Raw genomic sequence first — 25,633 nt, forward strand, 5'->3', positions numbered from 1 at the left:
AAATTTAACTTTCAAAATAATATTGGAAAACAAAATATTTTGGAAAAAAAAAGGTATGATTAAGAAACAAAACAAATGAAAGTAAAAATACTCCCGGGCAACGCCGTGTAGGTATAACTAATATATACATTATTATAAAATGCTGAAGAATTTATTATCAAATTTCTGCTTCAATTGTGATGTCTTATTTACTTCAACCACATGTCACTTGTGCAAAAGATTTAAAATAACAAAACAAGAATGTAGGGTGTTTGGAAAACTAAGGTAAAATAACTTTGGAATTATATTCTATATGTGTAAAGAAGCCTCTTTGTGTGAGAGTTAATTTGTAATAGCATCCCATTACTAGTCTAATTTCCTTTGTGGTCTTTTACTTCCTCTACATGGTCTTTGATTTGTGTTTATCATAATTACTTACCTATATTTGTTATGTTTTATTCTGTTAGCTGAAATAAGAATGGCCAACACTCACAATATACTGACTCATTATCCTGTGTCAGCTATCAAAGAAACTTCTGCCTATCATGAAGGTCATATTTTTATTCAGACCCCCATAGATTTTATATTTGTTTAGCATCATTTTTTTTTCAGCATTTCATTGATGTATGTAACAACACCAGACCCAGGCTTATTTTAATTTTGATCATGTTACAGGGATAGTGTTCATTTATTTGATATGTATAAATAACAATGCACTATCATACACATTATACATATTAGATGTTACAATAAATATCGTTTCAAAATGGATTTTCAAATCTTTTTTTTTTCTACTTTGTATATAGAAAGTGATTTGTAATCGATTTTTAATACGCTGTTTATTTTTTCCATTGTAGGCTGATAATCAATCAGAGTGTGGAAATGATGTAATATACATGGCTTCCCCACCAGTTCCAAAGAAACATGAGTCCAAACCAAGTGTTGCCAGCATCGAACGACCTGTTGAGCATGATAATGTCCCCCCTATCCAGCTAGAGCAACGGGAAATAACCATGTCTCAGCCCTTCGAACACCATCGCCCTCTGCCCTGCATTGTCACCACAACAGTGGATGGCGCTGAGGGCACAGAGGAGGATGCAGAGATGCTTGTTGGTGGTGAGACTATGGAGAATGTCCCTGCTTTGGCGGCAGGGATAGGACGCGCTGTGTCACTGGAAGCAAGAGCAGCAGCAGCAGCAGCAGCAACAGCAACAACAACAACAGAAACAGAAACAAGTTCCAAAGAACAACTTGACAAAATGAGTGAAGCGGATAGAGAGAAGGGTCAAACATCCCCTGATCAACCTTCACCAAAAAGAAATAGTGCTCATATCATGGAGTTTTTTGAAGAACAGGAGAAATCTTTCCAAGAACACTTTCGAACCCTGCCAAAACCTACCAAAATTAAAAAGACCCGATCACCGAGCCCTAGCATGATGCGTCAAAGTGTTGGCCTTGATCACCTTGACAACCTGGTTCGGTTGATGGAGCAACTGACTAATTTGCGGGATGAAAATAACCGACTGAAAAAGAAGTGCGCATATTTAGAGAGCACAAAATATCTTTTGCAAGTAAAAAGTGAAATGTCTGAAGACGGAGGAGCACCTCTGGGATACATGTCTTTACCAAGCAAAGCAAAACAAAAACAACAGAAGGCTATAAAAGATTCAAGCGAGGGGGACTTCTCAACAGACCCTAGTCGGCAACGTCTGTCAAGTGTGGACAGCTCTCAAACTTTAGAAATAATTGAAACTGCCTCTGACCAGACCCCTAAACGACCTAAAACAGCTAAACTATACAAACGGAGCTTTTCTACGGGTTCCTTAGAAATCCCATCAGAAATTGTAGAACAGGATCTATCAGAAGAGTGCAATATTGTGATAATCAGTGATTATGATAGCAAAGACTCAAAATCTGGTTCAAAATCACCAAGTTCAAAGAAAAAATCCACAAAATTTTCAAAATGGGCCCGTGTCAAAAAAATACTTACTCGACAGAAACTAATGGATGATTCTGGGTCTGTTGTGAAAGATGGGGCAAAACCTAGTCAAAGTCAGCAAACGGCACCGGAAAGCAGCTCACGGGAACTGACTGTACCAACTGTTGGACTAACAGAAACACGCTCAATGGACAGTGGGGTCAGTAGTGGTGCTGATGGTGATGGGAGGGAAGCTCTGAGGACCTCTACATCATCAGGAGGACCCCCCAGCCCATCACCTTTAACCAAAGTACCACCTACAGAAGAGGACGGTCACACAGAAATGTGGATATCACCTCAGAGTTGGGAAGAAGGCGTCAAAGGGGAAAGTTCAGGTCAGACGACTGATAGTAAAGGGCAATATCTTAATGTTAAGACACTTGTTCGCCGTCAGTCAAGTCCATCTCTCGTCGAGGCCGGAGACAGTGCAAATAAGAGTCCAGATGAAGATTCTGCATCACCTCGCCTGCACAGGTCAGCAAGTTACAAAGTACCGGGTACTGGTGAAAGAGCCAGCTCCAGAGAGAAAAAATGTTATAAGAAAGCCTGGGGACGAATGAAAGGCATAATTCACACAAGGAAGGATAGTTCACGAAAGAAGCACAAAAAATCAGACAAGTCCTGCACTTCAGATGAACCATCGGAAACAGATATTGAAGTTGAAGATGGTCTGAATTATTCCTCTCCTAAATTGTCCGAACTGGCCAAGAAACAACTGGGACTAGGTTCTGATAGTAAAACGAGTACGCCTCAAACTTCTCCCCGGTTATCTCATCAACATAGTTCCATGAGATCATCAGGAAGTGAATCATCAAAATCTCGAAGTAGCTCAGCAAGAAAAAATCTGCCGGTAACTGGCAACGTGGATATGGCTGCTCTAGTGGGTAAGTCACGACCATCATCAGTGCACATCTTCTGGAAACAAGCATCTTCTAGTTGCTTCTAAACAAACTCTTCTTCTGTTAATATTTCTCACTCTGAACTTCAAATATACACATTAAAAAGTTTCTCTTTTTGTTTCTTCAATGAATAATTATAAAGAAAATATATTTAGCAGAAGGTTAACATTTTTTTAAATTATTTGTCAGAATAATTTCTTTTAAGCAAACGAATCTTCAATTAAACTATAAATCTATCAGACTTACATTCTCATGTTTATGTTTCAACAAATGCATTCTTTGATATGATAGTGTAACAATTCATGTTTTCCATTTACTTTATTAGCACACACATAAAATATAATACATGGTTTCGTTTTTATTTTAATTTAAAAAAATGACTATTATTATTTCCATATTTATTTAATGAAATTGAGTTTTAAGGGTCTCATTGAAGTTAGGGTGAAAGTGCTGCCCTGGTAGAGTTTCAACTCTTTCAAGCTATTTCAGTATATCTTTTTAAGGAAATGGTGAAATAATTATTAAGGTGAATTTTCTTATTGAAGTGCAATAACCAGTCGTTCAACCAATGTCACTATTTCCTTAATTTACAAACTCAACATCAGGCAAAGATGGACCCTTTTATGGCAGAGATAAAACAAGTTGAAGTCACTTTCACTGCTCAATTCAGATTCGGCCTCATCACATCTGCCATGCTAATCGATAGTTTAAAAGCTTGAAACTATTTTTGAACTTATATGATATAGTAAACACGTCTGCTATTTTAATCCATTATTAATCGATAAAATAAAATGGCAGACATTTTTTAACGCTTTGGATTAAAAAAGATTTTTTTAACCCTTAGATTAAAAAAAAGATTTGGGGGTTAAATTACATTTTAAAGACAAATCAAGTATTATGGTTAATTTGTGCTCTGAAAGCAAATGAACATGAATTTTCATATGCTTTTTTGTCATATCACAGAAGCAATCCTTTGGGCTTCCTAAGGCTGTATAAATTATCCAGGTAGTAGGTTGGTCTTATTAGAAAATTATTGTATATATGAATTTCAGAGAATCCTCTGGTGACCAGCAGGATTTTTCCATTTTTCTCTTTATTTTTTATTTGAATGCAAATATCCATGTTCTTTCATAAAGAGTTGTTTTTACTTTGTTTTTGTTATTGTTTTTTCTTCAAAAGAAAGTTCCTTCCAAACGAAATAGTAAAATGAGTATGTAATGCAAGAACTATGACTTTTGACAAATTTTATATTAAAATGTGTAAAACATCATACACATTCTGAAATTCTTATCTGGAAATCAAATCATTTTACACACAAATTTTTTGCATTTTTTTTTTTAATTATTTATAGAAGTACGTTGATTTAAAAAGTTTTAGAATATTTACTTTACAATTTTCATCTTTTAAAAAAAAAAAAAAAACTATTTTAAATCCTTAAAAGAAAAAGGAAAAGCATAAAAAGCATACATTTTCTGTTAATTTCTGGGGGCTAAAATGATGGCGATTAGCCAGTCATTGTCAGACTTTATTCATAAAAAGAAAACTTACGATTAAATATAATGAAAAGATGGGTAGTTCAGGCAAACCTTAATATCTTATATCAGGGGAGGTAACTCATTTTTTTCTTCAGCAAACATTATCACGTCAGACATTAGAAGCTTTACACGTTGTAAATACTAAACGTTTCATATCATTTGTATACTGGATATTACATAACTAAGACAAAATTAATAATTTGGCCATTTGATACAACAGAGGCGCGTGCAAATATTCATGCTTCTCTTTTGTTTAAAAATACAAATGAACCATAATACTTTACTTTTTGGGGTTCTATTGACTTATGATACCATTTACTAAGCTACTCAAAAATAAGGGTTAAAATTCAAGGCAAACATTATTTTCTAATCAAATTGATAGTTTAAAAGCTTTAAATTACTGGAATTTCAAAGGGGGCTTGAAGTAAACCCACGCCAATTATTTTATTCATCTATTCATAATGAGTTAAAATGATCACCTTGTTATTATATTCTAACTATTTTAATTTTTAAATAATTTAGAAACTGTTTAACTGTTAATTAGAAAGTACTTCCTGGCTTGAGTCATATATCATAGTTCATTTGAGTTCCTAAAGAAAAAAAAATAAAAAGAAACATGAATTTTCACATATGGACCTGCTTTATCATAGAAAATGAAATTCTTTAAAATTGTGTGTTCCTGTACAAAAATTTGTTGCCTTTCTTTTGTTGCTTAAAACAGCTTCAAATAATTTGTTGCATTTAGTTTCTTTGTTTAGCTTATGTCTTAAACCAATTTGCTTGTATTTTTCTTTTTCTTTTTTTGACAATTCAATGAAAAAGTTTTGATCATTATAAAATTATTATTTACGACTTCCTTATCAGCATAAACCTTTTAAAATCTAACAAATAGCTTATAACATTTCATAATTATTTTTGGTGTTGCAATTTTTTCTTCAGATTTATATTTCATAAGTAATGTTTTTTCAAAGCAACTTAAAACTGTTTCAGAGAAACTATCTGGAAGAAATTATAATTCAATTTAAGCATTAATGGCTGAAATAAAAAATAAGAGTGTATAAAAATTAGCATGTAATTATGAATAAATGTAAAACAAATTACAAGGTACAATGTTACTCAAAAAAGAAAGAATTTGCTAGCATTGTTTTTATTTCATTTTTAATGCAAAGTTAAACCACTGAATTCTAACTTTTATTAAGTCAATATTAAGTATGACCAAAAACCCTAAGCTTAAATGACCACTTTATATATCGATGTTTAATTACTTTAAATGATCAAAATATTCTGTTTTTTGGGTTTAAAAAATAATTTTTTACTTAAATTATGACAGATCTGAATATTTGTTTGATTACTAAGTCAAAATTGTGACTTTTTCTGTTGCCTGTTTCCTATAGCTATAATAGTGAACACTATAAATTAATTGCAACTATTTTCTGGACCAAAGTTGTGACATGTTTTTTTTCTGTGATTACTATAAATCAATTGTAGACACTATAAATTAATTGTGGCTTCTTTTCTAAAAACTTTCTTTATTACTCCCACTACAAATTAATTATGACTCTTTTCCTGTTACTTTTTTCCAGACATAATTATTATATTTTTTTTTACATTATATTACTTGTAGCTTCTTTTTCTGTTTAACAAGCTTATAAAAATGTAATCTAAGCCTAAATATTTTTATTATTTATGTCGAAGAAAGATTTTTTAGTTAAAATCAATAAAATGTGTGATTCAGAAGTAAGGTGAATATTTCACACTATTAAAACCTAATATTATTTAATAATATCAACCCCATCCAGCGTTACCTGGGAGTTGTTTTGCTTTCATTTTGGTATTGCAATTTTTTTTCTTTTTAACTCAAATAAATACATTTTTTTAAATTTCTTAAATTTATAAATAATATAAAGAACCAGGGGTAACAAGTCAGCAAACAGACTGATAGAGATGCTGATTACATGACGAAACTGGATACATAGCATCAGTTGTGAATGAAAGGAGAGTGAATATTTATGAAGCTCAAAAAAGGATTTTTTTTTAAATTTGTGCTTACTTTACATTATTGTATTTTTAATTTCAATAAATATTCGATTAATATAAATAAAAAAATATAATTCAATGTGTAATCATCAAAAGTTAGAAAAAAAACGAACACATAATTGATTAATATGGATGACAAATGGAATCATAAAATATTTTATGACTGATTTCTTTCAAATTCTCTATGCTCATTAAATATGTTTTGAAATTCTTACTTATAAAGCAAATCATTTAACACAATTTCCTATTTCCTTTTGTAATTTATTTATAGAAGTATTATGAACATCTTTCTGATCATCTCAAATTATTGCATAAAAGTTGGGATCAATTATTGAATCCATTGTTTTTCATTGCTGTCTTAGAAGGATGGTTAAGGGAGTTCTGTAGAGGTTATATGCTAATGATTTTGTACTTATCTGTGAAACAATAAAATATCTAAATGTTAATTTTATTTTATTTTAGACTATTAGTCTCATCTTATCTTTTTTTTTTTTTTTTTTTATTGGTGCACAACGTTTCGGCCAACTTCCTCTGGCCTTCGTCAGGTGGTTCCAGATGAGCATTGTCTGAAGATAGCGGTTTCAATCCCACCCAAAGCGTGCCAGAGGTAATTGGTCAAAAATGTGGTGAGACGACAACAACTACAGATGGCAGTGATGGCTGAGAATGCAGTTAGGAGATTCGAAGTTCCTATCCGTCGCGGTTACCACCTGACGAAGGCCAGAGGAAGTTGGCCGAAACGTTGTGCACAATAAAAAAAAAAAAAAAAAAAAAAAAAAAGAAGATAAGATGAGACTAATAGTCCGAAATAAAATAAAATTAACATACAATGCTCATCTCAAAAATAAAAAAAAAATAAAAAATAAAAAATTCCAATAAGGAATAATATATATATATATACCAATCGGTACGGACCCGACTATGGAGGATCAGATGGTGGATAAATGTGGATTTATAAGATCAAAGAATCCAACCTTGATCGCCCTTCGGGGCCCGTGGCGCAGTTGATAGAGACGTTGAATCTCTACGGTTCCAGATGAGCATTGTCTGAAGATAGCGGTTTCAATCCCACCCAAAGCGTGCCAGAGGTAATTGGTCAAAAATATGGTGAGACGACAACAACTACAGATGGCAGTGATGGCTGAGAATGCAGTTAGGAGATTCGAAGTTCCTATCCGTCGCGGTTACCACCTGACGAAGGCCAGAGGAAGTTGGCAGAAACGTTGTGCACCAATAAAAAAAAAAAAAAAAAAAGATAAGATGAGACTAATAGTCCGAAATAAAATAAAATTAACATACAATGCTCATCTCAAAAATAAAAAAAAATTCCAATAAGGAATAATATATAAATAAAATATCTACTTGTTAAGTGAAAGACTTGAAGAAAAGATTATAGAAATTCAATGTTACCTGATAGAGATAGTGAATGTAGCATTGGAAAACATCCAGAGATACAGAACAGTTGAAGTAGCAAGATCAGTTCTCAAGGAAAAGCCAAGGGAAACTTAAGAGAAAGTGATAGGGATAAATAAAAAATATGTCCAGAGATATGTTAGCTTGGAAGTCAATTTGCAAAAGACTTAAATGGCATCAAAATAAAATAAAAAGTAAAATGGACGTTTATGATGCTGCTGTTGATTGTCACCACCACCACCACCACCACCACCATCATTATCTAAATATAGCTATTATAGATAAAACTAAAACATGTATGAAAATTTTACTTTTTTATTTTTATATATACGTGCAGTTATTTTATTTAACTTTTCATTCTAATCATTTTTATTTTGTATCCTGCCTTAATGAAAGATGGACTTAAACTTAATGAAATTCATTTTTAAACGCATTGTATATTCTTTTTCTCAAGTCCATAATTGTATTTCCAATTAACAGAATCCACGCACTCACACAGGAAAATGGAAACACCCAAGAAACTTTTATCCCCTGAACATCATAGTAAAGTGAAATGAAAAATAGTGCATACTGTTCATGACCTATATAAATTATAAAGTTTTTAGTTTGAAACAAATAAATATGGGGTCTATTTTGCTATATATCTTCTAGGAATGTTCTTGAGCAGAAGAAATTTGTTTGTTTGTTGTTTTTTTTGTATAAAATATATATATATATATATTAGTCAGAAAACGAAATTTTGTTAGTTGTTCTTTACTAATCATTTAATCGCAAGTGAGAAGCAATTAATATGAAATTATCTGATGCACAATATAATAAGAGAAAGTTACTCTAATTCGATTTATTTTGTATTTCTCTATGATGTAAAGGGTTGATAGCTGAGGACATAGTAGTGTAGGTAGGTTGTTACTCCTATTCTTAACTAAAATTAATATTCAAAGAGAAAACTGTAAAATAGAACAACAAAGTCACATTCTAACATTTCAAACAACTTTATTGAGTTGTCTTCATTAACGAATAAAAGGAGAAATGAAAGAGAAAAGTCTCAGTAAATGAATAAATGAATTCGTCATTTTTGGAGGGTAACAAAAGATTAGAAAGTGCCTGCGTTTTTAAATTAATACAGAAGAATTAATAGTTCATATATGAAAGATGAATATCCTGTTTGTAAGGAAAAGAAAAGTGTTCATATATGTTTCCGCACACAGGTGTGCATGTAGGTATGTGTATGCACATGTTACATTACTTAGTTCACATGTACCAGCGATCGCCATGTTGAATACTAAGGTTTTCTTGTCACATTCTGAACCAAGGTCAGAGGCCTGGTGGTGTGGAGATGGGGAGGGGTCTGTTGCATCTTAAAAGATAAGTTTGTGACTTAGGAGAAACACTGTGGATTAGTCAGTTCAGACTGTAGTCTCCTAGCCGGAAAATAAGAGAAACCAGCCTGCACTCCATTTTATCAACTTCGGTTATGTATTCATCTTGCCTGAAAGATGGCTACTGATTAGGAAACTAGAAAGGAAGTTAAATGCTTGCACCAATCAGTAATAAGCTTAGAAATTAATCATAGATTCAAAATTGTAGTGGTGGTTGCTGCTGTTGTTATACCATTGTTACTGTCATTTCTGCTGCTTGTAGCACTGTTGCTACAAAACAGTTGATTGAAGTGAATATAAAATTAATGAATTTAAATGCAACTAAATGTGGCGTTTTTGTAAACATATCATTAACTGGTGTAAAGTGTGTATAAAAAGATTTGTTATATGTATCTCCTGATTAGAATGGTTTTCTTATCAATAATAAAAGATGTAAATATCTTACTCTACTTTATATATAAGATATACAATATGTTTTTAATAAACTTTTGAATCGAAAGCATTTTTTTGGTTTCAAAAGAAAAAACAAATCTTGTTAAAAAACTTTTTTTAAAATGGCAGTCGTGAATCAGAGAAGTTTTGAATTGTAAAAACCAAGACGAAAAATATTTTTTTCGTTAGGATCTGTACAAGTGTCAGATTGTAAAAGTTTGTAGACACAGAGCAAATTCCTTCTCATATTTGACACTAAAAAATCATGTGTGAGAATGCTGAAAGATTCAATATTTTTATGGAGCAATTCTGGTTTCTGATTGGTTGCTAGCAGAACGTGGCTCCATTTGATTGGTCAGTTCCTATCACCAGTGTTTATAACCTTCCAACTTTCTGTAATCATACTCTCATTACATATAAAAAAATATTGCAATATAAACTATTTTATTAAATCTGAAATTTGATCATTATAAACATATTCTGATTGCCAGCAACTTTTTACCATATCTCTGGAGTAAGATGGTGTTGTTCTATATTATATTAACTCATTTCGAGCATTGAAAAATGATAACAAAAACAACCCAAAACCATTTTCATAGTGTATATATCCACAGTTTTGTTTCTCTGATTCAATATCTTTATGTATAAATACCTATTCCTTTGAGTCTAATGTTAACGGTGGTAAATTCTATATTAATAAAACTATAAAACAACACGTGTGTGGGTGTATTTCTCATGTCAATATAACTTTGATAATCACACACTGAATTAAGAGTCTTTTATTTACTATTAATTGAATATTTAATGAAATCTAAAAAAAAAAGCAATAGCATAAACTAAAACAATTTTAAAATCTATTTAAAACTATAATTTAATTACGAAATTATATACATCAAAATGTATTTCAGTTTCTTTGTTAATTTATTAAAAACACACACAAGTCAGCCATTTTAATCTTTTGTTAATAGTTTCAAAAAGAAAAGAATTACTTCATAATCGTCTGAAATTTGATAGCAAATTGAAAGCATTGAAAACTGTGAAATAGAAAGTTAATTCTAACTTTAAATTTTATCACATATCCTCATATAGTTAAAGATTTTAAAGCTATTTACATTCAAGTTTTAATGTCCTGTTTATTTTATATATAGACATTAAAAACAACATTAATGACAAAGTTATAATTTTATGACAATTTGGTCTAATTAATAAATTAATGATTAAACGATATTGTTATAATTAAATTTCAAAATCTTATTTAAAAGAACATAATAATTTGATTTAAAAAAAATGAATGGCATAAAAAGTGAAACAAAATTCAAGTTTAAAAAAAAAATCTTGAGCAACACCGGTTAGGTACATTTAGCTTAGTTTATATTCAGTGAACGTAAACATCAGCAGCAACTGGCTGAAGTATTAGTACTCTTTGTAATGTGTGTGTGTGTGTGTGTGTGTGTGTGTGTGTGTGTGTGTGTGTGTGTGTGTGTGTGCGCGCACGCGCTCGCTCGCACGCGCATGCGTGTGCGTACGTATCCGCGTGCGTGTGTGTGTATGTTTTAAATTAATTAAATTCTAAAAGTTGTAGGTAAGTTGGAAATCAAATTTTATAGAAGAAATATGAGAGTTGCATTGTGTTTCACAAAAGATATGTTTTTTCTTTTTTTAAGTGAAATAATTTCTCTATTTAGATGTGTGTATGTGAAATTCGTAGTGGTAAAATAGGTTTGTTTATGTTATTTGTATTATTCGCAAACAAGATATTAATTTTTTTTCAAATGATTTTAATTATAAAAGTTTGGAAGTAATGAAAAAAAAACTGTGCCATCATGTTTATGGCATTTGCACACTCGTGTGTATGTAATAAATATTGATAAAATTCCAAAATAGATGTATGATATTTTATTTTTTCCATTTTCTATTAAAGGGCAAGTCACTCAACAAAACTGTATGCAGTCGAGTTCTCTCCCTTTACACATTTTCATTTTGAAGTAAATTTTTTATCATTTTATTACCTTTAAACTATTATTATACTAAATTGTAAATTCATCAACATTTGAATAGTATTAAACACATGCTAAAATATACTTTAGTTCTGAGATTATGTTTAAAAAAATCTGTTTTAATTATTGTAATTCTAATTAATTGAATAAGTCATCACTCTTTTTACTTATTTCTCTTGCACTCTCTCAATGTGTTGATTCAACCACTCTCTAATATTTCTTAATCTCTCTGTGTGCATTTAGAGAAAGAACGAATCTTTTTAAAGCATAATGATCTTAATCAGTATAATCAGACGTGTGTCTGTACATACTATAAGCACGTGTATGAATTATATGGCAAAAAAAGAAGTCTCTTTATTTCTAGAAAAGAAGAATAAATAATACTTTTTTAAAATAATAATAATAAAATAATAATAATAATAATAACAATAATAATGATAATGATAATAATAATAATAATGATAATGATAATAATAATAATAATAATAATAATAATAAAATAATAATGATAATAATAATAATAATAATGATAACAATAATAATAATAATAATAATAATAATAATGATAATGATAATAATAAAAAGACCAAGGAGAGAAAGCACTAATCAGATCTCCACTGGATGAGTGCGAAGAGGACTGGGATCTTGGGGAGGCTTACTGCCACCTAAATCCCAGTGAAGACAATGGTCACTACCAACGAGAAGTCAATGGTAAATGGCTCTTGCAATAGCACAAACTAATTTGCAAAGATAAAAGAAGTAGTGAGTACTGAAAATCTGGGGAGACTTGTTGTCACTCAGACTCCGTGGAACACCACAGGTTGTTATCAAAGATAATTCTTTGATGATAGCCTGTGTGAAAACTCCTAGTTGTTGTTGTTGTTGTTAATAATAATAATAATAATAATAATACTAATAATAATAATAATAATAAAAATAAATAAACAACTTATTATTATTATTATTATTATTATTATTATTATTATTATTACTTATGCAAGAAAAATGTCTTAAAAGATATGTCACAGTTTATGCATTTTCAAATTACATCAAAATAAAATAGTTTTAGTGGTTGTAACCCAACAGGTCACATGTACATATATTAATGTTATTATTAACTAGTGGGACCTGTGGAAATTCCACAGAGGTGACTCATTCATATGTAATATATTGATGTTGGCATTCTGTAGATGTTCAGCGTAAGTGGATAAGCTCCGATATGATGATAGCTACAATAATATAGCTCTTTTGTTAAAACTACAAAAGTATTTATTTAAGCTAGCAGGGACGCCCGGCATAGCCCGGTTGTAAAGTACACTTAAATATGATATTTTAATTCTTGCAGATTTCATATATATTATTATAGAGTTAATATTCTATCGATTTTTATATATTATAAAGTTGCGATTTCAAAAATAAAAAAATATATATCCATATGATTTGGGTGCATCAGCTTGAATCGAAACTGAAACCAAAACTTATGAATGTATATATAACTTGAGTTCCTTCAGCTATAATCAAAATCGAAACCGAAACCAAAACTTATGAAGAATTCTTGATAAAATTATTTCTTAACAAATAGATTACTGCAGTGCTATTAGCTATAATAATAAAAAAAAAAAACTTATGAAGAATTCTTTGTAAAATTATTTATGACAAGAAATGGAAGTCGATAACAATTAAACGACAGTCACTCAGATGTAAGCGTGACCCACAAAATAAATAACACACACGATATTCTATTAATATAAAGATGAGGTTTTGTCTCCATAGTCATCAGGCAAATGCTATTTTGTACATCACTAAATTCTGATCACATATATGCTTCTCACTACAATGAGCATAAATGGAGTTTAACATGCATAAATACGTGGCTAATCACACCGTCACACATTATGAGTACCTAGCTTGGAGTTTCTATCATAATATCATGTATCTTGCAATACAAGTGCTTCCTATCCATATAAACTAAAAAATTTATGTTAAATCGAGTGGGCACATTATGTATTCAGATGACTGCTATCAATTATTCAAATTAGAGTAAACTGATTTTTATATTTTGTAAGAATATAAGATATATATATATATATATATATATCTTATATATATATATATATATATATATATATATATATATATATATATATATATATATATATATATCTTATATATATATATATATATCTTATATATATATATATATATCTTATATATATATATATATTCAAAGTGTCCACCATCAATAGTTTGTGTTTTTATCATCCTTAAAATAGTTGTTCTGTCCAATCCTAATATGAGAAACAATAAACTAGCCACTAAAACAGTTATTGAATTTCCTTTCCATTTAAAAAGCTAATGTTTTCCCAAATCAATATCTTTGCTATTTTTTTTCTTCTTAATCCATTTCAAATTCAATTAATAGGTGTTGTTTCTTTGTAATTAAATTTCGTTTGTCAAATTACTTTTTTTTCTGTTACTTCTGAGCGATTTCCTCTGCCCTTCTTCACACAAAACAAAAAAAAATTGCAAAAGTTTTTTTATTTAAGAAGTTTTTTCTGCTGTGCTTGTTTGCTGCTTTCATTTTTTCTTTTTTTTTTACTTTTTGTTAATTTGATTTTCAATTTTACCTTAATTCATTTGCTTTTTAGGTTGGAAATTATTATTAATAATCACTCTATTCAAACTAATCTCTTCATCACCTTATTTGTAATAGTGTTTCTGATATGCTACCAACGAGACCTTCTTCAGCTGTTTCTGATAGTCAGTAACCCTTTTGAGAGTTTTAAACAAAATGACTTAAGTAGATTGTTCTTATTCTGCTGGAAAAAATTCTTGTCAGATAATTTGCCTTTGTGAGATCACATGTGTGTCTCTTGCAAAGAGACACACACACACATATATATACATACATACACACACAGTTGTTTTATATTAATTATCGATGGATATATGTTTCGTTATTTACGACTCATCAGTGTGGCTGAATGTAGCAATATTCGAAACAGGATCCCAGAGGTGAAAGCCTGAAGCTCTACCACTGAGTCACTTCCCGCTAGTGCTGAAATATACCGAGTTTTTATCGATGTCTTTTATTTGTTTATTTTTTAATAAATTTAATTATTTATACAAAAGTGCATTTTTACATATACATACACACATCTACACACATTCGGTAATACCTGGTTTTAATTTGCCTTGGAAATTTCTAGGGAAGATTCACATGCAGTTCAAAACCACATGGATATCTCAATTAGTTAAGTGACCATACATACAACAACACATAGTATCCATAAACAGTAATCCATCTGGTACTAATCAGGCCCAACATTGCTTAACTGTGACAATCTAATGAGAACCGATGTGTCAACATGATTATTCTGTATCATATATCCGAGGGAACACTGAGGTCTTATATTTGAACAAGATTTGTTGCCTTAAAGGTGCTTTTTCTTTTATATATACAGTTCTAGGTATATACAAGAAACCAAGCTTCTCAACATAAAAACGGAACAGAATAAATGTAGATCTTGAACAAACAAATGATTGCATATTTCATCGGACATTAATAATAATAAATGATAAAAAAATTGTACTTAGTTTTATATATATTTTATATAATATAATATTAATATATATATATATATATATATATATATATATATATATATATATATATATTTATATGTATATAAGGTTACCAGGTGTTGCCCAGTCGTAAAATATGCTTAGATGAGATACTTTTTAATTTATGCAAATTTCGTATTCATTATTATTATTTACTAATTCTCTTTTGATTATTACATTATATATATATTATTACTTTGTTATCTTGATTTTTGAAAAAATATTATATATATATATATATATATATATATATATATATATATTATCTGTGCCTAAATCAAAATGTAGATTCCATGAACGAAGTTTCTTTCTTAGAAGTGCACGCCTGTGGAACTCTCTTCCGTTTGCCTGTTTCCCACCTGACTATTACTTGGGTGTCTTCAAGTCCAACATAAACAAGTTCCTGATGAACCGCTCCCTTAAGTAAGACACTTTATCAGATCCCCATTACTACGATATTATCCCATTGATTACTGTACATGCAATAACCCTTATCTCCGAGTGGCCTCTGGGCCTTGATAAGTTGTGACCTCCATGTAAAAAAAACAAATATACATACATATATATATATATATATATATATATATATATATATATATATATATATGTGTGTGTGTGTGTGTGTGTCTGTGTGTGTGTGTGCTACAATGTTTTGATCTTAAATTCTATGCAATTATGCAGAATGTAGAAACTATGCATAAACAGAAGTCAGCATAATTGTGAAATGAAATCAATCATCTGATAAGGAGCCATAAAAAATGAATAATTAATTAACGCTCGTTTTTTAAAGGAATATGCAAATTAGATAACATCCATATAGTCACTCACATATCCATAACTAAGTATATTAAAAAGTTTGTTTTAATAATTTTTAAATAGCAAAAGAAGGCTTTTAATATCAATGTCAGAGCGAGAAAAACTCAACTTCGTAGGTATATAGATATATATGGATAGCATTTTTTTCTTAAAGACTTTTTGTGAATATGACTTGTGTTTCCATATTTTTCATTGAGCTTTCCTAGATGCATGATTAATTTTCAAGTTTTAAGCTATAACTGCACCACTAATGTTTAATTTTATGACATTACGGTAACATCTCCATACAAAAAGATGGCATCGCTATGAATTCAGAAGCAAAGTATTTAACATTATTAACACACTAATTTATTTATCATATGTTCATGACATTTTAATACTTAGTAAAATTATTAATGAAGTTAACACATTTCAAACTATGCACTAAGTAAAAGCAATAAATTCCTCTTCTTAAATGTTCTAATAGATACTAACAATACCCGATTCTCCACATCACCATATATAAAATCTACCAATAAAAACTTAACTATAAAAGTGAATGCTCTTTTAATACAAAAACCGTCATTATACAAAACTGCCATTATCAAAAACCTATTATTCTAAGTTAAACTAATCTCCTCCTCACTATTTTTTAACACGAACTTAAAAATATTAAACAGACAATAATCAATAATAGCTTCTTCAACTGCATCATTGATGAACAAATTCAATATTTTAGTCTGAATACTACCAAGACACCAGTAAAATTAAACCCTTACTCAATAAATATATAACATTATTTTACTGAAACCAGCAACATAATAATTATAAAATATAGATGAACACATATTATAAACATTAATAAAAATGTACTCCCCACTAATCCAAATAAAAAAGATTATCATGACAAACAATTCTTCCTCTCGACTAAGATTTTTGCTAAGACAAATCTAAATGTCCTTAGGAGATTTTGTCTCTGACAATGAAGAAAAAACATATGTAAGCTTGACTATCCCAACTCTGTAGAAACGTTTCACTGTGCACCTATTCGACATGCGTGAAAGAGACCAACATCTAAAAGCTAATCATTCTTACCCCTGCTCTTAACTTCAAACAATTCTAGTAGACAATACAACTATATTACTAAACTAAGACTATAGATATTAAAAGATCTACACATAAAAACTAAATAGTCAGCCATTAATAAAATTAATTTCAATAACAGTAGAAAACATCCTCAAAGGACAACCAATCAAATGGCTCTCATCAAAACCATCACTAAACATTCAAAATATCTGTTCTTTACTTGATATCAAACTGAAATTATTTACATATATCAAACTGAAATTATTAGGGTATACAATGAGTACGGCAAGTTTATCTGCCAGTTTCAGTTTGGAAATCTAAAATTAATCTGGCATCTAGAAAGGATCAAGGAAACATGCTGACACAAGCCATATGTAATATTTAACAATATATATTATACACACACAAACATAATGCAATATTTAACAATATATATTATACACACACAAACATAATGCAATATTTAACAATATATATTATACACACACAAACATAATGCAATATTTAACAATATATATTATACACACACAAACATAATGCAATATTTAACAATATATATTATACACACACAAACATAATGCAATATTTAACAATATATATTATACACACACAAACATAATGCAATATTTAACAATATATATTATACACACACAAACATAATGCAATATTTAACGATATATATTATACACACACAAACATAATGCAATATTTAACGATATATATTATACACACACAAACATAATGCAATATTTTACAATATATATTATACACACACAAACATAATGCAATATTTAACAATATATATTATACACACACAAACATAATGCAATATTTAACAATATATATTATACACACACAAACATAATGCAATATTTAACGATATATATTATACACACACAAACATAATGCAATATTTAACAATATATATTATACACACACAAACATAATGCAATATTTAACAATATATATTATACACACACAAACATAATGCAATATTTAACAATATATATTATACACACACAAACATAATGCAATATTTAACAATATATATTATACACACACAAACATAATGCAATATTTAACAATATATATTATACACACACAAACATAATGCAATATTTAACAATATATATTATACACACACAAACATAATGCAATATTTTACAATATATATTATACACACACAAACATAATGCAATATTTAACAATATATATTATACACACACAAACATAATGCAATATTTAACAATATATATTATACACACACAAACATAATGCAATATTTAACAATATATATTATACACACACAAACATAATGCAATATTTAACAATATATATTATACACACACAAACATAATGCAATATTTAACAATATATATTATACACACACAAACATAATGCAATATTTAACGATATATATTATACACACACAAACATAATGCAATATTTAACGATATATATTATACACACACAAACATAATGCAATATTTAACGATATATATTATACACACACAAACATAATGCAATATTTAACAATATATATTATACACACACAAACATAATGCAATATTTAACAATATATATTACACACACACAAACATAATGCAATATTTAACAATATATATTATACACACACAAACATAATGCAAGAATCAAATGCATTTGCATTCACAAACTAAATCCATTAAACGTCTACCATTATCGTCATCATATTTGGTGTAACGTCTGTTTCACATGCTGGCATGTGTTGGATGATATTTGTTGAAAATCAATCTTTCCAGGTTCCAGTTCTTCTAAGTTTTAATTACTCTAATCTTAGGCACAAAGTCTGAAAAGTATCAACTAGTTGCATGTCATGCCACTTCATAGGTGGGTGAAGGGTTTTTTGATCAAAGCAAGTTTGAATTATTGGTAGAGCTGGTATGACACTAAAAAAAAAAAACAAAACAAAACAAAAAAACAAGCAATGAAGTCAATACATGACTGCAAATGAATATGAGAGAATGTTCTAGATCTATTTTTGATATACTCTCCATGTAAGAAACAGAAATAGCAGCATAGTTTGAAATTAACAGATATTCCTTTCAGTTCAGAAGTTTTAATATCAATTTATTTTGGGATAATCTTTCATCCTTTAATGCCAAACGAAGCCTGTCTGGGTGTTGTTTTTATTTCAAACAACAACAACATTGGTAAGAGTTCGACGGAAGAAAAGATCTTTGTAAGTTTTGATTTTGATTCCGTTCTCTGATAAGCAACAATTCCCCACCCATCGAGCAAATCTCATGAAGGTGTTGACATCTCGGCTTGCTTCTGTATCAGTTTTACTGCTTCCATGCCAAAATCTACATGGCAGTAAGCCTTCTTATCAGAGATTTCACCAACTTGTGTTATTAATGTAAATTCAAATAAGTCTGACTTGAAAATATTTCTCACGTCAGAAGAGAATCATATTTTTGGACTTTCCTTAAGATAGACATCTCTATAAATGAATGCCTTGAGTCATATCTCGTATGTATATCTGCGGCGGTGGTGAGGTTTATTTCTGATTTACCTTTTATTTTACTACTTAATTCATATCATGTGATCGCTGCTACTGCTATTGCCGCTACCGTTAGTTTGCTTCCATCTTTCGCTTTCTTAGTTATTTTCTTCTCTTTATTAAGGTGGTATGTCAGATGACTTTACAAAGAAAATGAAGCAATGGGAAGAACTGAGAAGTAAGCAGGCTACAGCTGCAAGTAAAAGTAAGTTGCACATTTTGTAAGTTTTCTTTTTAAATTTCATCATGCATCAGTTACTTGTCCATTTCTAAAAAAAAAAAGTAGCAGACTTTATCTTGAAGGTGAAATGTTACTTGAACATTTTGCTTAAAAAATCTATCCATGCAATTTACAATTTTCATTTAACATTTAAATTGTCTCTAATTTCATTGTCTACTTTTTAATTTCTAAAAATATAAAGGAAAGAAAGAAATAGGCAGATATAATATTAAAGGTGAACTTTTAGTTCAAGAGCTTTTCATGCAATTTACAATTGTTAATAAATCAAATTAAACTACAAGTGTTTAATATGATTTTACAAAAACACCTTTTGGTGTAAGCAGTATAAAAATGTTACTATATTAATTTTCTTTTCATGATCGAAGTCGATAAAAAAAAAATATAATATAAATAGAATGTTTAGATATGCAGGAACAAATTTATATTCAAGCCAGCATTCGTCCGGTCGGAATTTGCATATGATTTTCATTTGTTAACAAAACTTTTATGAACTAAATATTATTATTATAATCATTGTTTGGTCTTTCTGATGAAATGTTTAACATAATTATATCTGCATATTCCTCTTGAATATTCTGTAGAATTACATGTAATTATAAATATATTGTATTAAAATATAATTATCCATCCACTGACACGTGTTTCATCATCTCCGACTCATCAGAGTGGCTGAATCTATCTATCTATCATATATATATATATATATATATATATATATATATATATATATATATATATATATATATTGCCTGATTATTTCCCGTCAAGAAAAAAACACAAGCGTTTCTGTAAAGTTAGTGTGCATAGTTTAGACCTTGAGATATACAGTAACAAAAAAAAATAAAAAAAACTTGAAAATAGTATTGCACGAATTTTTTCCTTGTCGTCTGCATATCTAAAAAAGGTATAAATTGAATCAAATACTTAAACGATATATAAACCGAATAAAGCATATTTCATATAAAACAATTCAAGTCACTATTATACGATACTTTAAGATATTTTACCGCTTTTCAACGTACATGCATGTATATACAAGAAGTGTATACACACACAGACACATTATATATATATATATATATATATATATATATATATATATATATATATATATATATATATATATATATATATATATAATTTTTATGCGTTTATCCAGCACAGTCTGCACTGAATTTGTTTGACTGTAATAATTTTCTATGACCAAACAATCGCACTATATATTCATAGACATATATATATATATATATATATATATATATATATATATATATATATATATATATATATATATATACACACACACAAATATACATATATACACACACACACAAATATACATATATACACACACATACAAATATATATACATACATACACACACATATATATATACACATACATATATACACACACACATATATACATATATATATATATATACACACATACATATATATTCCTCTTAGTCTGTCTATCTATTTTGCTTGTCCATTCCACTTTCTCTCAGAAACTACTGAGTGACTTGCCTGAAATTTTGTATGGACCATTGTTATGATAGGGTGCAAAGAACTAAGTATTATAGTATCCGCTCAATGCACAGTTAGGGATTAATAGGGATTATTAGTATTTAATGCAAAACTGTTAACACAAATTTAAACATATTCAACCATCAATTTGGGATAAAGCACTCATTCTAAATCAATGGACGATAACTTTTGCACATTTTTAATGGGCAAAAAAGTCTACTGTATATTTTGCAAATGTAAAAGTCTAGCTATATATATATATATATATATATATATATATATATATATATATATATATATATATATATATATATATGTATATAAAATCAATACGAAAAATATATAAATGTTTATATCTTTTCTGTATTTATTTCCTGTGTGTTGACGTGTAGGAATACAAAAGTCTAAATATATATATATATATATATATATATATATATATATATATATATATGATTTACTGCAGTTAACGTTTATTTAATATTTAGCCTCATGAAGTTTTAGTCTGACTTAGAATTTAGCTTTAAGATGCATGCACATATGTAGCCAGAAATGTTTGAATGAATAAAAAAATGTATACTAATTATGTGTATGTACAATTATTTCATGTATCCACATAAAATAAGAGGATATGATATTTTATGCATCAATTTTCAATATTTACGTAAATAGTGCTCAACACATGAGTAGAGCTATGTAGTAAGTTATGTAGATTAATTACTCTTTCTCTCTCTCTCTTTATATATATATATATATATATATATATATATATATATATATATATGAGAGTGAAGGAAAGAAAATCTTTTTCATTAGTAGTTGGAATGAGATTTTTATTGATTATAAAGAGATACCTAAAGAGGCATAACAAATAAACTTTCCCATTAAAATTTATTTTTTATTTTTCTTCTTTATAAAACATGACTGTATATGAAGTTTTGTTTGTTTGTTGTTTATTTTTTGTTATTTCTTTAATTTTATTTATTTTTATTTTTATTTTTTTTTGGTTACCAAAGTATTTCTCTTTATGTCTGCAGCATCTTGTCAGTCTGGCTTCAACATATGGAAATATTTGTACTGCTTAATGTTTTGTGTGTTCTGTATTTGTTTTTCAGTTGGGGTAGGATGGCGTATGGGGTGGGCCGATGGCTAGCCAAATGTTGGAATGTGAGGTGTTGTCCTCTGAAGTGTACATGAATTATGAATCTCAAAAAGATTGTGCTGAAGCCATTTGGTGCATTCACTTCGCTTCCTGTTTCTCAAGAATGAATTTGCCAGATTGTTTTATCCGTTGCTCGTTACTTACTTTCTTATACTTTATCTACATCTCGGCCAATTGAAGTTTATTAAACTTCAACTCGTTAATTACCTAAAATCATCACTTTTACTTCCACATGTGTACAATTATCCAAGGGATTTTGATTGATATATAATTTATTATACAGGACACGTAAAAATATATATATATATATATATATATATATATATATATATATATATATATATATATATATATATATATATATATTACTTTTATGATAGAGAATTATGTTTCAAAAGGTTTTAGACAATAATTTATATAATTTGCATTATTCTATTCTCATCTTTGGAATCAATTATTACATGATGCTACCAAATCAGGTTATCTGAAGATATCGGCTTCCTGACCTAAAATACACCAAACATTGATTTTGTTTGCTTTTTTTTTCCGTTCTCTTTGCAAAACTCAATTATGTTCTGCAAAGTGAAAAACAAAAACAACAATTTTCCCTTACAAACCAAACCAAGTAAAACACCATGAATAAATATTTAAAGATATAACGAACTTGAAGCATAAAATTTTTCTAAAATTTCTGGATTCGGCATTAAATAATCCAAAAAGGGTTGATATGTCATAAAACAAAACAACCAAACCAAACACGATGAATAAATATTTAAAGATATAAACGAACTTGAAGCATAAAAATAAAAACTGTTTCAAAATGACAGGATTCGACCTTAAATAACCTTAGAAGGGTTGGTATATCGTAAAATAAAACAACCAAACCAAACCAAACCAACCCAACCAATAATTATAACAGTGGGTTAGCATTCAACATTCATATTAGACTGCCTATATGGACCCATGGTGCAACAGACGAAGGAATAAAGTACGATCAGTTTAATCCTAACTACAATCGGTAATAACAATGGATAAAATTTTAAAAATTGCTTAACACTTCTTGGCTGACGAACAATGAAAAATCTAACCTTGTGGATTAGTTAGTTTGAAGTCCTAAATGCGGAAAGATGCATCTGAAGCGTTGTGAAAATAGTAATCAAGAGTAGTCTAGTAGTCTGAATAATTCAAATAACACTAATGATAGAGAAATTGTTTCTATAATCTCTATGTAAATTAATAAAATTTTAAGACAATTCTGTTTGTGGGTGTGCATGTTTTTCTCATGGATATATAACTCATACATTAATTTAATTTTGGATTTTTATGTACTATTAAAGAACAGTTATTGATTTTATAAAAAACGCACAAATGAAACGAATTTTTTTAAAATCGAATTATGAAATTAAATTTATGAGAATTTATCTTGGTCGTTAAGTGAAAATATTGTTTCCTACAATAGAATGTGACAATGTATTTGGGAATATTCTTCTCTAAACACCCCCCCCCCACACACACACACACATAACAATATGTCTCTACCCATGCAATAACAGGTAAATACCGATAATAAAAAAAAATGCTTTAATTGAAAAATCATTGAAATGGCAAAAAAATTATTTTTATTTGCTATTATTATACGTCTTCGTTTTCTGGGGTGTTTTTTTTTGTTTGTTTGTTTGTTTGTTTTTTTGTGTTTGTGTATGCATATTTTAACCTGATGTTATTATTATCATTATTATTATTATTATTATGTTAATTTTGTAATTAACAACCGAAAGTGAGAAAAAAGAAAACCGAAAATATGTTCATCGACGTTTTGTCTTTATTGTGCAAAGACGTTCTCAAGATGTAAAGATAGAAATTAAAATTAGACTTAGCATGTCATATTGTAAATTTAACGTTGATGTTTTTAAATCAGTCTCTTCGATAAAGTTTTGAACAATAAAGATGAAACGTCAATAAACATAAATAATTTTTCGGTTTCCCTTTTTTCATATTTGACCAGCTACATTTCATTCTTATAAGATATATTGCATTGTTTTACTTTTAATTATAAAACCTGTAGATGTCATAACATCTTAAGAAGGATGCATGTTTATAATCATTACTAAACAACTTCCAAATCATGACATTACGTTGAGTTTTTGGTCGTCTGCAAATAATAAACCCTTTTTTTTTTACACTGTTTATGCCTCATATTACTGCAGTTGCTGTCCTTATTGCTTCTGTGTGCCATTTCATACAAACCACATTTGTAACGCTGCTAAGTTGATTCTTTTTATTATTACCAACAAAAAAACATTTAATAACATTTTCTTTCATGCACTTTTTGTGGAAACAACATGACGATTACTTAAAAGTATTTTTTTTTCTTGCATAAAAAAAACTAATTCATACACAAAAAGCATTTTTAATCCTGTTCAATATTTTCCAGATATTTTTAGTAAACCTATTCTGTTAAATCTGCATTGAGCAATACTCGCAGATTTTTTTTTCTTATATCTCAATGTGCAGATAACTTATGTGGAAAATATGATAACATTATTTTTCATTAAACTGTTTTTACCAACATCAGTCCTAATATTATTCTCGTTTGACTTTTTAAGAAAAAAATATTAACGATCTTCATTTCTTAATTGCTTTTATCCATAAAAATATGACAAACGAAAAAGAACTAAAAACTTACTTATAAAAATATAACAAGATTTATTTATGCTTATAAGTAATACCCAAAAAATACATGTCAGTCTTCCATATACATAGATATATGTAAACGCAGACTTTCTAAGATCGGTAAGAAGACCGACCATATGTCATAGCACTGACCTGGAAAAAAATAGAATCAGTGAACAATGACGCTGGGGATTAAACCAAAAAGAAGAAAAGACGAAGTGGATTTAAAATGGGTAAAAACGTGGCTAAATAAACCAGTGGCTGACTGGAACTCCATATATTAGGAGAAAAGCAATTCCAACGCATCTATTAAATTGATTTCTTTACAAAAT

General features: G+C 28.8%; 1 protein-coding gene across 12 annotated transcripts in view; it reads left to right on the top strand.

The window, feature by feature from the left end:
• The window catches only part of LOC145279902 (uncharacterized), a 378,849-nt gene that overhangs the window by 270,320 nt on the left and 82,896 nt on the right, over window positions 1-25,633 (top strand). For all 12 annotated transcript variants that reach the window (XM_080131434.1, XM_080131438.1, XM_080131441.1 and 9 more), the window contains 2 exons: window positions 837-2,841; window positions 19,821-19,901. In XM_080131434.1, the coding sequence (XP_079987560.1) occupies window positions 837-2,841; window positions 19,821-19,901 (2,086 nt within the window). The remainder of the gene's footprint in view (window positions 1-836; window positions 2,842-19,820; window positions 19,902-25,633) is intronic.

Source organism: Euprymna scolopes, chromosome 7, assembly GCF_053919585.1.
Source record: "Euprymna scolopes isolate OS-2025 chromosome 7, ASM5391958v1, whole genome shotgun sequence".
Lineage (NCBI taxonomy): Eukaryota > Metazoa > Mollusca > Cephalopoda > Sepiida > Sepiolidae > Euprymna > Euprymna scolopes.